Genomic DNA, 13213 nt, shown 5'->3' on the forward strand with positions numbered 1-13213 from the left:
GAAGCAGGAGAAGACGGGGGCACAGACCCCTCACGGGCCAGCGACAGGCACGCCCTGGCAAGCTGAGTCACACAGGGGCAGCCACCGTGCCGTGTGCAGGCGTGCTCCCCGCGTGTTCCCACAGAGCCCCCCGAGTGAGCTTGCCCCTGCCCCCACCCCTCCTCCTCCACCCCGGGCGCCCCTCAGGCAGGCCGTGCTGGGGGTGGGCTGATGGACGGGCAACCAAGGTGGGCAGCCGTCACCTCCCCCGGCCACCTAGTGCCTTTCCCGAGGACACGGAGGCCGCTGGCGTCAGGCTGGGCCTGGGCGGCTGGAGGGCAAAAGCAAGCCACACTTGGGACGAGCGCCACACTCGCCATGGCCCGGCTCTGCCACGGTCCGGTTCTAATCCCCAAACTGGCCCCTGCTTCTCCTTTCCCTTTTGTCCTGAAAGGGCTGAGTGGCCGACTCCGGCGTGTGACCCGGCGAGGGCCCTGGGGAGCACCACCGACCTGGAGGCAGGGCAGGGCCTCCTCGGGTTTCTCCTGGGAGCATGCTCCCCTCGCTTGTGTAATTATTCTCTCTAAAGGTCGGGCCCCCTCACCTTCCGCTGTCCCCCTTCACAATGGGTCTCCTTCACCCAGCTCCCGGGCCTCAGACACTGTCTGGTTGCCGTGGAAACGCCGGGGAGGGAAGGCAACCCGATGCCAGTGAGCACATGGGGGCTCGGCCTCGGTCTCCAGAGAGGACTCCCAGGGAACGTGAGTGCCGGCACCCCGCTTGGGCCACAGGGGCCTTTCCTGGACTGGCTGGCCTCCCACTGGCCCCTATGAACCCTAGGGAACCCCCACTCCCCCACACTGATGCAGGGGACGGGGACGCTCGGAGCCATCTCCTTGCCCACGTCCTCCAGCTCCCTCCTGGTTCTAGAGTTTGCTGAGCTTTGCCTTCTCCCCTCTGGGTCCTGGTCTTCTGCTCCCTCCCAGATCTCCCTTGTCTCCTCATCGTTTTCTGCCTTCCCCCAATCTCAAGCTGTAACTGTACCCCCAGCTCTGTATCATGCCAGGGGGGGCTGTGAAACGCCTGGCCCTTCCCCGCCTCCATGGAGAGCAGCGGTGGGTGGAGCTGGGAGACACCCCTCAGAAGGGCAGGGGGACCGTCCAGGGGGCAGTCGGCAAGAACATGGGAAAAGGGGCAGGGCACGTACCTTGGCCCCGGGAGCACCAGGGAAGCCAGGACCGCCGGCAGGACCCACGGGACCCTGGAGGAAGGAAGGAGGGGGATGGGGAATGCCGTTTCCGGGTAGTACTTCTCCAGCCCCCAGAGTGAGCCACCCCACACTCACACTCCTCCCCACCCTGTACTGATCTGGCTCTGCATCCCTTGTGCCTCCGGGTCCCTGGATGGAAACTGTCCCCACGGCCAGTGTCCCTGAGTCTGGCTTCCCCAGGCGAAGTATCTAACTATACACACGGTGAGAAGCAGATGATTCTTCCGCCTCCCTATCGGTCCCTCCTCAAAAAAATGCCGAAAGCGTGGCTGAGAAAGAGGAGCCACCGCTTCAAAGCTCATTACCGACATGCTAGGGAATACGGGGAAAGCGTTCCTCCTCCCACCCGCTCCAGGAGAACTGGCCACGGGTGAGAGGCACTTACCGGAGGGCCTGCGGGGCCTGGTTGGCCGTCGTTGCCCCGGGCACCCTGTGAGCGGGGAGAAGGAAGCAGGCACGGTGAGAAGCCCCGCACGGCCAGGCCCTCCCACCCACAGTCCACCCCCACAGAAAACTCGGGCAGCGCTGGGCCCCAGGGAGGAGGGGGAGGCCGCTGGGCACCAGGGCAGGACAGCCCCATGGGGAGGAGCAGCCTGGAACCCTTCCGTGGTGGCTGCAAGGAAGCGTGCTGGGGGCAGCAGTGGGCAAAGCTCGGGTGGTTTCATTGCTATTCCATCATTTCTGAAACTTTCGTTTAGACTCCAAATATCCCCAACTTCAAGGCCAAGTTATCATTTAAAGACAGTGAACTGAGCCAAAGAAAAGTGAAAGAGCCAAGCAGCACACCTAACTCAATTCCTCCCACCTGCTCTCGGTGGGAAACATTTTCGGGGGCTTGGTTAACCTCCTTAGTTAAGGCTTGGTGAAGGCCTCCCCTTGGTTAGCTCCAGGATGCCTCTGGGCTCTGCCCCCTTCCCCACCCGCTCCAGACAACCTGTTCCTAAGGAAACACAGATGCCCACAGGATGTCTGCCTCTGGCTGGGAAGAAGCCCTGTGATGGGGACAGGGCACTGGGCACAGCCTGAGGACCACATCGGAGCTCATGACCCCTGAGAGTCCTTAACATTGTAAGACAAGGCTGCCAGTTCTTTCTCTCTAGGACTAGTTTGTGTCTTTTTGGTAAAGATTGATTGATTGATTTAGAGAGAGAGAGAGAGACCACACGTGAGTGGGGGGAGGATCAGAGGGAGAGAAACTTCAAGCAGACTCCCTGCTCAGTGAGGAGCCTGACATGGGGCTCAATCTCATGACCCATGAGATCATGACCTGAGCCAAAACCAAGAGTCAGATGCTTAGCTGACTGAGCCACCCAGGCACCAGTAGGACCAGTTTTGAGGATTCTTCCCCCCAGGTTTGTGGTAAGCATTCCCCAGTTTCTCTCTTGAAGCCCCTCAGGATCTAGGGAACTTTTACCCAAACTCCTGGAACCATTAGGCCAGGCGGAGCTAGGCCTGGCCCCTGGGCCTTGTCAGGGGACCAGAGCAGGCCAGAAGGCAACCTTTCCCAAGGTGAGCCCCACCTGCCTGCCTCTGCCTCTTCTGGGATGCTGAAGAAGGATGCTTTAGGGGGAGCTCATGTTTTAAAAAAGACTCAGATCTTCTTCCTGGCTATGGTCCATTTCTCCTGACGGAGACTCTCCAGATTGGCATTAAACAGGGAAACAAGATTGACAGAAAAAACGTCATAGGGCACATAAAGCCTCAGCATTGGCCAGAGCCCCTTCTGGGCCAGGCTGGCTGCTTCGGGAAACTCTGGAGCACCCTCCCTCCAGGGGTTGGCCACAGGAGAGGCCTGGGGCCCAGGCTGAGCAAAGGGAAGCTGAACGCTGCTCCAGGAGGCCTGTGTTGGGCTGGCATCCGTGGCTCTGCCGGCAGCACGGCTGGGAGAGGGCACCGTCTGGCCCAAGGGGGCACGTGACCACAGCCGGCAGAGGCCAACCCAGCTCAGCCCCAGGCCCAGCCTTGACACCAGGCCTGCATTGGAACTATGTGACGTTGTCAACTTTCTATGCCAAAACCTATGCACGGCCTGCCAGCCGGACTACTGTGGGGACAGGAACCAGCAAGGAGGAGCAAGAAGCTGGGCCTGCCATGGCCAGGAAGGAGGAAGAAGAGGGATGCCGCTCATCTTTGCCCCTCACGGAGGGGCAACCACCACGGTGCAACCACCGTGGCTCCAAGCCTGGCCAAAAAGCCACAAGCCAGTCCCGAATAGTCTGCAGAAACAGCAGTGTGTCTTGGCAGCCCTGGCACTCTCTAATTCCCTCACACAAAGTGACTCCGGGACAAGGCCCTTCAGCAGCTCAGGCTGACAAATGAGGGTCAAGGCTGCCTGTTATTTCACTGATCTGCTTTTGAGGGAAATTTCTGCCAAACAGACGCATTATCTGGAAAGCAGCAGAGTGAGTGAAGCTGCTTTGCTACGGCCAGCCTCACAAGGACCTGCGAGGAGGGGCCTGGAGCTTGGGCGGCTGGGGTATGAGCTCCACAGAAAGCATAATCTTCCTTACACACAGCTTTCATCACATCACTCGCCTGACCGAGCGCCTGCAAGGACGCCGCTCTGCTGAGGGGTCAGAGCTAAACACCTGCTCACTCCTCGGGCTGTGAGTCGCCGGGGAGCCCTGCGCCCTGCCCTTCCCACATAACAAGAGGCCACCAGGGTCTGAGGCGGCCATGCGCGGTCTTTAGCGATTTAACCTTTCTGGGCCTCAGTTTCTTCTGCTCTAAAATGGGGAGAATAGGGGCTCCTGGGTGGCTCAGTTGGTGAAGCATCTGCCTTCCGCTCAGGTCCCAGGGTCCTGGGATCGAGTCCCGCATCAGGCTCCCTGCTCAGTGGGGAGCCTGCTTCTCCCTCTCCCACCCCCTGCTTGTGTTCTCTCTCTCTCAAATAAGTAAAATCTTTAAAAAATAAAACGGGGAGAAGAGTAGAATCTACTGCACAGTTTTTGAGGGAAGGTCCGATGAGACAAAGCACAGGAGGTATTGTCCCCGGGAAGTGCCTGCGCCATGGCGGCCGCGCGGCGTGTCAAGTATAAAGGCCCCGCGAGCCGACGGGAGACTGTGAACGCTCTTCTAGCCCATCGTCTCAACAAGCAGGAAGAACAAAAGCGCGGCACTGGAGCCAACTGAAGTCTGTCCATAACCTCAAACTGGACTGACTGGGGGTGCGTGGCGGCTGTGACAGGGAGGAGAGTAACCCACACTGGTAAGGGAGCGCCGGCCCTCACCAACCGGCCCTTCCACAGCCCAGCCCCGTCCTCCATCTGTGCAGACTCGGCCTGGGAGTTGGGGCCAGGCCCACTCAGGATCCATGCCCGCAGGACGGCAATACTCTCTACACCGCGTGCGGTTGTGGAGGGTCAAGGAGAGCCCTATGTGAAAGTGTCTCGTGAACCAAAGCGCGGGCCAAAGGGCGGCTTGGGCCTTGTCATTACTCACAGCGGCACCAGCAGGGCCGGTCCGTCCTCGCTCACCGGGCAGGCCGCGGGGACCCTGGAACACACCGGAACAACACAAGCATGAGCTGGCTCAATGACACTCTGCCAGTCGTCCCCAGACACCAGCGGGGGCAGCATGCGTGTGCCTGGGAGGCAAGGGTGTGGCTGCCCTGCTCCTGCCTTCCCAGCTCATCTAGGACCCCCCGCATCACATCCCAGGCGCTTCTGCGCAGGCAGACACCCAGCCGCTGCTGCTCCTGCCGGGAGCCTTGTCGCCGGCGCGGCTCGCCTCGTGCCGTCGACGAACTCCCCAAGATGTGGGGAAGACACGGAATTTTTATAAACTGAGGCACATCTGAACACCGTGAAGGCTGTTTCAGGGAAATGTTGGTGAAGCTTGAACAAATCATCTATTCGATGGTAGGATCCTAATCAGATCAGACCTACGAAGCCGAGTATCTACTTTGCGCAAAGCGAGCGGTGGTGTTTATTCTCGGCACCGTCTGCTGGGCTCCCGAGGTGTCTGAGGAGCGGCGGGATGGTCATACTCACCATGGGGCCTGGGGAACCATTCTCGCCGGGTGACCCACTCTCTCCCTGGGGAAAGATGCACAGGGTCAGTGAGCGGGTCCCCACTGGCAGCCCCCAGAAAACTCCCAGGAAGAAGCCAAAAGCTCTGGTCAGCTCAGCTGCACCGAGACCCCCAGACTTCAGTTCTGCAAGGGACCCCGCCCTGAGCTCTCCCGGCCTGCTGCTCTTCCAGCAGGATGTCGGACCGGCTGTTCCCAACCAAAGCTCTTCCGAGTGCTAGCTCCAGCAGCTCGAGGGCCTCTGCTTGACGTCTCCCTCCGTCCCCTGCCCCCCTGGGCTCCGCGGTCCTTACCTTCACACCTGGAGCACCGGCTTCGCCCTTAGCACCATCTAGACCTGGGTAGCCCTAGAGGACAAGAGAAAATGTTCCATCACACTTCTGGGAAACCCTAAGAGGGAGATTCATGCCCACAAATGCTTCTCCCTCCCCTGGGCGATTCCTTCCTTCCAACACCCTTCTCCATGATACTTACTCTGTGACCCTTGACACCAGGAAGGCCTGGGGTTCCCGGGAAGCCGCGAGCACCCTGCAGGGCAAAGCGGAGGTGTTCAAGGCACGGAGCAGAGGGCCCAGTCGAGGCTGCCCAGCTCTACTAGAGAACCTTCGGAGCCAGCTCCCTAGGGCCGGCAGGGCAGTGAGGAGCCCAGCACTTGGACAGCTCCTGCAGGAGATCCCAGAGCCCCCACCGCACTAGCCTGGCTTCATTTTATGCAAAATGGGTGTAAACAACAGCTGCCCAGCCCCCAGCCCCCCCCCCCCATTTGGGCCTGTGTGAGGAGCCTGCACAGGAGCGGGAAGGCCTTGAGGCAGGGGCTGTTGTGATTCTGATTTAGAAGTGAGGGAGGCCACTGCCTTGGCTGCCAAGGAGGGAGGCTTGGGACAAGGTTTGAGGCTGGAAAAGTCAGGGGGCACTTTACCTGAGGGCCAGGGGGGCCCCTTTCACCAGATTTTCCAGGCTTTCCAGCTTCGCCCTGAAGGGAGAGAGATGTACTTCAGCTCCCCAGAAGACAAGTAAGCACAGCTGGCACGCTCCAGGTCATGTCTCTCCTCCCTGTCTTCTGTGCCTTTAGCCCACCTGCTTACTCCTCTCCCCCACCTCCTCGGGATTCCGGACTTTCAGTGCTTTTCCTGGGTCATGATGTATTCTTTCGGGCAGCTGCACATTGCATGGGCAAGCTCGGCCCCGACGAGCCTGCGGCTTCTCCAGGGGACAGTCCTCTCTCCGCACCTAGGCTCTGCAGACTGGGCTAGTGCAGCCTTACCGGGGAGACGTTCACTGTCTAATGGGATTCGTAATAGCTCGAGAGCCAACTCGAGTCTCCTCACTCCGTTTGCATCTTTGCGGACATCCTGACTTAGGCTGCACTGTTCCCAGCTCATTTACAATTAAGATAATGTTAGGCTGTTGAGTATCTTCCCTTTGTTTTCCCTTCTCTACATCCTTCCCCCTGTGTTTTCTCTCTCTCTTCTCCTGTTTCTCAATTTCCCTTCCTGGAGCTAATGATGTTTTAATTATTTCCCTTCCCGATGGGTCCAAAGCAGTCCCCAGGCACTCGCAAGCTAAGGTGCAGGTGGGAATGTAGACCATAGACAGGGTCTGAGTCTCTGATTGACCAGTCCTGCCCCTATGGACACCTCCACCCTGGGCCAGGCTGAGGGCGCTTAGGCATCACTGCACCCTACCACACCCCCACACACCCTTTCAAAGGAGGCAGCCCCTCGTTCGACGGCTCAGGTGTACTCACATCATCACCAGGTTTTCCAGGGGGGCCAGGAGGACCACGGGGACCCATGGGACCCTATAAACGAAGTGAGAGAGTTTAAGAGATGGTTGGAGGGGGACGATACCTAATCAGTGGACAAAACTTCGAGACTGTAACCTTTGGAATCTAAGTTCTCCCATAAGGAAGAAAGATGGGGGTGGGGGACAGGGGAAGCCCACTTTGTGCTGGGAGAAAGCAAGAGTGCAGAGCTGATCATACTGGCAGGCAGCAGGCGGCACAGGTCAGGGGGGACCCAGAAAGGGGACTGCTGTGACAGAGCTCCTGGTGGTCCTTGCCACCTGGGTTCTCCGGGAGAGACCCCGCAGAGCTAAGAAGTGGCATCTCGGGGCCATCCACTGGGAAAGCTCTGGGCAGTCTCGGGGTCTGCATGGTACATCGCTGGAGGGCTCCCCAGGGGGAGGGCAGGGCCCGTGTGGGTACTCACAGAGACGCCGGGTTCCCCAGGTTCACCAGGGTTGCCTTGAAATCCTTGAGGTCCCTAAAACATAACATGAGGACACCACGTTCGCCCACAAAGTGACACATGAGAGCTGGAAAGCATCCTCACTGCCACGGAGCAGAAAGACCCGGTACTTACAGGAGCACCCGCAGGGCCTGGAGGTCCTCGAGGTCCCATGGGGCCCTGCAGTGAAACAGAAGAGGAAGAGGGTTACTGGAAATGATTCGCCAGTGGCCGCCAGCATGCCCCCGCCTCCCAGCCAGCAGCCCAGACAAAGGACAGAAAGTTACTCTGTGGGCAGGGGGCCTACAGTGGCTGCTCCCTCTCATTTCCCACTCCCCACGCAACAATCTATTTATTTATAGGCACCGCTTGGATAGAGAAGCCGGCCTTGCTTTCTCCTGGCCCGCAGCCATGTTTACTAAAGTCTGAGTTTCATTTAGCATGTGCCAAGTCGGAGCTGCAGGACGGACATTTCCTGCTGGAAGTCCTGTGGGTGCTGGAGGACAGTGGCTGCTGTCTGCATTCTTCAGTTCTCAGTCCAAGAGCAATAGCGACCGGCCTTCTAGCAGCTCAGCCTAGATGTGTCTCTCCATCCTCATTCTTCTTGGTCACTCCAGCGCATCATTAGAACTGGCATCCATCACCATTAAAAACCAAAGGCTTTGGGCTAACCCCACGGGAGGTTACATAACTGCGGGAGAAGAGCTGCTCTAAGCAATTATCTGTAACGTGAGGTTGTCAGATTCTCTGGCTCTGCTAAGCGCCACCTCCTGCCATTTTGGCTCCAAAAAAACTGGTGTCTTTTCTCACCATTGGTCCTTGCATCACTCCCATCTGGGCGCCACCAGCCTTCTCATCAAATCCTCCAGCCATCTGGGCAGCAAAGTTCTGCAAATAAACCCAACAACATTAGGAGTTTGAGAGGCCCTGGTTGTTCCTTTTCAACTAGGTAAGCTATAAATTGGGATAGGAAAAACAAAAACAAAAAACTCTGTTTTAGATACACTCTAATTGTTGGAGACTAACCTAGCATTGAACAGAATTGCCAATGATTCCTGAAACATCCCTCTGGAAATGTGTTATGAGGTGCCAGCGGCATAATCACCTCCCTGGAAGATAAAGTGCTATTTGGAGGAGTTTTGGTTACTCGCACTTCATTGTACAGAGTTGTTTTTTTTTTAACTCTAAAATAGTAAATACGTTGTTCAACATACATTGAGAAAGAGAACCAAAATATCACTTTTAGTGATATTTAGTGATATTAGTGTTTGTTCGTTTAGTTCCCAGGGATTTAATGCCCAGCAAAAGACTAAAATCAACAGCCTTAAAATATTTCAGCAGGGAAGGGGTAGGCATCTGCAGGCCACTTAAGTTCAAGAATTTAAAACCTAACAAATATCAAAACGGCAAATGTGCAAAAACTGGACAACACAGTCCGTTGACTGGCTTAATTCCAAAAACGACTTTAGCCGCACAACTGCACTCAGTGGGGCTCTTTCATGAGAACGAATAGTTGCTTGGAATGTACCTGGCAAGGACAAGCGTTAAATGTCTTCCAAGGACAGTGGTCACTCTTCTTCCAAGGAAATACAGGTGCCCAGTCAGCCTCTCCCTCGGCCCCCACACCCACTCCCAGGAATCGACCGCAGAGGACAGACGCCTGGGAGCCGGGGAACTGAAGACTTTCTTTGCAGAAACCCCGTGAGGGAAAAAAGTCAGCCCTTCATGCCAGAGTGTCAGGCCTAATATGTGATTCCACTAAATTACAGGCCCAGGGAGAAGCCCATGCACGGGCTGTGCACACACTGCCGGCAGCCCTGGGAGCCAGCCAGGTACGTGTGAGTAGCAATTTAGAAGCCACATGTCTGGAGGGACGGCCTGAAGGAAGGGGACATTGGGATACTTACTCCACCAAGGCCAGGGGGGCCAGGGGGGCCAGGAGGACCAGGGGGGCCAGGATTTCCAGGGGTCCCAGGCTCTCCATCTCTGCCACGAGGTCCAGGGGCACCCTTGGCAGAAAGAGAAAAGGGCACCCGCGTGAATCAGGGCTTATGCAAGAACCACACATCCACAGCTGCCCCTGACGAGGTGGGAGGAGGGGGAGATGCTCAGAGGCCCTGGGGTGGCCACGGGGGGTCGGGGAGCACTTCTCAACTCACCTTTTCACCTTTGTCACCACGGTCACCTCTGGGTCCTTGTTCACCGGCAGGTCCCTGAAGGTGGAGAACATGTTGAGATGACAGCAAGGCTGGGGGCCTGCAGACCAGTTCCTCGAGGAAGGGGTGGAGGAAGCGATTTCTCCCTTTCTTACCTGAGGCCCAGGAGGTCCTTTAGGTCCTACGATCTGTGAGAGAGAAAGAGACCCACACGATGGCGTATTAGCGGGAGTCCAAGGAGCTGACCCGTTAGCGCAGGAGACGCAACCAGTATGAGAATGATCTCTACTTACATCCTTGATGTCTCCAGGTTCTCCTTTCTGTCCCTGCAACATGACACAGTCTGAGGACGGAGCCACACAAGCCCACCAAGCCCCAAGCAGAAAACCTTGCCCTGCAGCCCAAGCCTGGAGGGGCCCCTAAAACAGCCACAGGCTGGGCGCACACAACACGGCTTCTGAAGAAAGCCCCCCCCCCCAAAAAAAAAGAAGAAGGAAAAGCCCTTACCTTTGGTCCTGGTTGCCCTGCAAATGGAAAAAGAGAAGAATGAAAAATTGTGAGATGGAGAAGTACGAGTTCTTGTCACTCAAACACTCTTTAATGGATTAAACAAAGACAAGGACACAACCCCGGAAGGAGGCAACTCCCTGTCCCTCTGCTGGGATGTTAGGGTCATTGGGGTCCTGGGGTTGCTGAAGTCCCTTGAGGAAGGGAGCTGACCCAGAGTTTGTTACTGAAAAAGCAGTCAGCATGCAAAAGAATGGAGCAGGGCGTATGAAGAGGAAACACGCTCAAGACCTAATTAGCACCAAGAAAGGCAGCACCAGAAGCTGGCAGGAGGTCCAAGCCTCTTCTCTCCCCACAGGGTAGGAAGCCCTTCCCGCAGCCCAAGCCCTCCCAGAAGGAGTTAGGGGATCAGAAGGGTCTTACGTCCAAGCTGAGTCTCCTCGGAGCAAGCACATGAACACAGGAGGGCACAGTTAGAGAGGGCATTGCAGCCAGGGCCATCCCAAATCAGTGACCCCTTCCCCCTCCGTAGCAGCAAAGTAGTGAGGCAATCAACACTTCCCTCACGTGGGCCTCAGAAATGACCCGGAAATCTGGACCATAAAAGCAGTTCACCAGTATTGGCAAAGTGTTAAGGAAGGGCAACTCCTTGCTTCCCTTTCCACTTTCTTCTCCGTTTAAGTAGGAGGGGGAGAGTGAGGGCCACCCAAGGGGCCTAGGCATGTGCCCCCCACCCCGCCACCCTACAGGGAGATGGGGTCTGTATCCAGTGTTGAGGAGGGGTCACGGACACACGGACCAGCACCGGTTGCGGCTGGGAGTAAATAAACCCACCGGAGTGCAGGCCCAAGGGGCGCTCGCCCAGCCCCACCTTCCAGAACCCAGCTCCGCCTTCTCTTATTAACTTGCTTCTTAATTGGCAGTTAACTCCAAGAGAGGTAAAAACAAAAGGAAACTGCCACCGAGCTTCCATATTTCAAAGAGGGAGCCTGCCCTCTGTCTCCCCACTGAAGACCCGATATTTAGCGGTCTTCTACAGAGAAGACGAGCTGTGGGTCACAGAGGAATTTATCTGTGGTCTTGCCCACAGAGCATGTGATCCCCATCGTGGCTCTAGGGATTTGCAGGGGTGATTCCAAAGAGGATACTTCTGTGGAATCACATCTATCCTTCCGTGTGTTGGAAGTGCATTTGGGGGAGGTTTCGGGGGAGGAGGGACCCCTCTAGTGTCTCAGGCTCATTCAGTTTCAACCTGCAAGCAAGAAGTGGCCTTTCCTTTCAGCCTCAGCTGCTGGGGTCCCATGGATAACCAGTCCCTGTGCTTCGCAGAGAGGACCAGCATCCATGGGAGGGCATTTGCTGCACCTGCAAGTAATTTATTTATGTGAACAGGAAATAAATAAATTACGACCACTGGCAGTGGCGAGGTCAGTTGAGCAGACGGGGCAGCACTCTCCGAAGGGGGTCTCGGGGCTGAGGCAGTCTTTCATGTCTTCACAGATTATGTCGTCGCAGAGGACAGTCCCAGTGTCACAGACACAGATCCGGCAGGGCTCGGGCTTCCACACATCCTTATCATTATACCTCTGCCCGTCCTGCACACAGCTGCCAGCCTTCTCTGCACCAAGGGCCGGGCAGGGGAAGCAGAGAGAGCGAAGGGAAGGAGGGGGTGGGGAGCCAGAAGAGAAAAAGAGAAAGAGGTTGCAATCAACTTGACATAATTCAAATGCTGAAGAATGCGGGCTCCGGCCACCCGAACACAGAGAACTTGAAAATTATTTTTCTAAGCCATCCTTCATTCATCCACGTTTCCAAGTTACATTTATTGAGTACCTTGAATTATGCTCTCTATTCGCCACTGAAAATCCGGACCCAGCAGGGAAGGGGGGGAGGTGCTACTGTACTTTATTCTCTTCCAGCATCTAGCCTGGGGCAGAGGTGAAGGGGCAAGGGCAAGCTGGAGTGGGAGCAAGGGGTGAGACGCTGAATGGGAACTCTGGGACTGCAAAGACAGAGGAGAGGAGAAAACAGAGAGACCCCTCCCTCCCCCAGCACAGGAACAGAGGCCTTTTTTCTGCCTTCCTCTGGGAATTACGGGATTTGCTAAATACAACTGACAGCTAAAATGCTGAAGGCATGTAGAAAATTCTACCCACAAAAATTAGAATCTATAAACAGCCAGACTCCCAAAGTGGACATATGGGGTGGGGGCGGGGGTGAAAAGAGGAGCTGTTAGAATTAGGATCATGACCCATTATTTAAATCCTGTTAGAATCAGGACCAGTTCGAGAAGGAGGATAGGCAGATTCAGACAATACAGTTGGGACCCCACCAGCAGGCTAACAGAATGCCTTGGGAGGCAGGAAGGGCCAAGACACCACCCCCTCTGCTGACCTCCAGCCGTTGCCCTCTCCGGAGAGATCCTAACTCCATCAGAAGACAAGACCTCAACGTAGGGGACGGGGAGGGCGCAGGGGGCTTTGAACGCCTGGCCTGGGCTAAGATTAGCCAGCCCAGGCCTGGCCTTGTCCAAGAATGCAGACCAAGAATGGCAACGACCAGTCCCTCTCCACTAGCGCCCTGCCGTCTGGAATTCACCCTGCAAACGAAACCTGTGCTGACAAGAGCGCTCCCGAGAGCGCCAAGGGCCGAAGAGCCCGCACCACGTGCTAGGGAGCGCCCAGCGCTGTTTTTCTCATCAAAATCCCCAAAGCAATGGCAGCTGCAGGGAATGAATCATAGGAGAGAGCCACAAACCAGGTGGGCGGAGAAAGAAAGGGCCCTGTCTGCTGCTCTGGAAGGAGACTCTGAAAATCTAAAGATAAACCTTTTTTTTTTTTTTTCCTTTGCCACCAGTAGGAACCCGCTCAGCCTTTGGGCGAGATAATCCCGGCGAGGGTAAGGGATCCCAGGGTGTCCACGGTGTTCCCGTGAGGGGACACGCCCACCGCCAAAGCCGCTGGAAATGCAGAAAGCCGGCGGTGGGGCAGGGGCAGGAAGAGAGGTTTGCGGTCTCCCGTCCGGACCAAGGAAAAGCTCACTC

At 56.6% G+C, this 13213-nt stretch overlaps 1 protein-coding gene across 1 annotated transcript in view; it reads right to left on the bottom strand.

Annotated features, from left to right (window-relative positions):
• COL2A1 (collagen type II alpha 1 chain) overlaps nt 1–13213 on the bottom strand; it is a 30337-nt gene that overhangs the window by 14388 nt on the left and 2736 nt on the right. The window contains exons 2-17 of the mRNA XM_040642382.1: nt 10171–10187; nt 9957–9989; nt 9819–9851; nt 9667–9720; nt 9415–9516; nt 8318–8395; nt 7643–7687; nt 7490–7543; nt 7027–7080; nt 6199–6252; nt 5754–5807; nt 5573–5626; nt 5242–5286; nt 4691–4744; nt 1635–1679; nt 1187–1240 (exon numbers count right to left, since the gene is read on the bottom strand). Coding sequence (XP_040498316.1) covers nt 1187–1240; nt 1635–1679; nt 4691–4744; nt 5242–5286; nt 5573–5626; nt 5754–5807; nt 6199–6252; nt 7027–7080; nt 7490–7543; nt 7643–7687; nt 8318–8395; nt 9415–9516; nt 9667–9720; nt 9819–9851; nt 9957–9989; nt 10171–10187 — 830 coding nt within the window. The remainder of the gene's footprint in view (nt 1–1186; nt 1241–1634; nt 1680–4690; nt 4745–5241; nt 5287–5572; nt 5627–5753; nt 5808–6198; nt 6253–7026; nt 7081–7489; nt 7544–7642; nt 7688–8317; nt 8396–9414; nt 9517–9666; nt 9721–9818; nt 9852–9956; nt 9990–10170; nt 10188–13213) is intronic.

This window comes from Ursus maritimus, unplaced genomic scaffold, assembly GCF_017311325.1.
Source record: "Ursus maritimus isolate PB19 unplaced genomic scaffold, ASM1731132v1 scaffold_26, whole genome shotgun sequence".
NCBI classification, from domain to species: domain Eukaryota; kingdom Metazoa; phylum Chordata; class Mammalia; order Carnivora; family Ursidae; genus Ursus; species Ursus maritimus.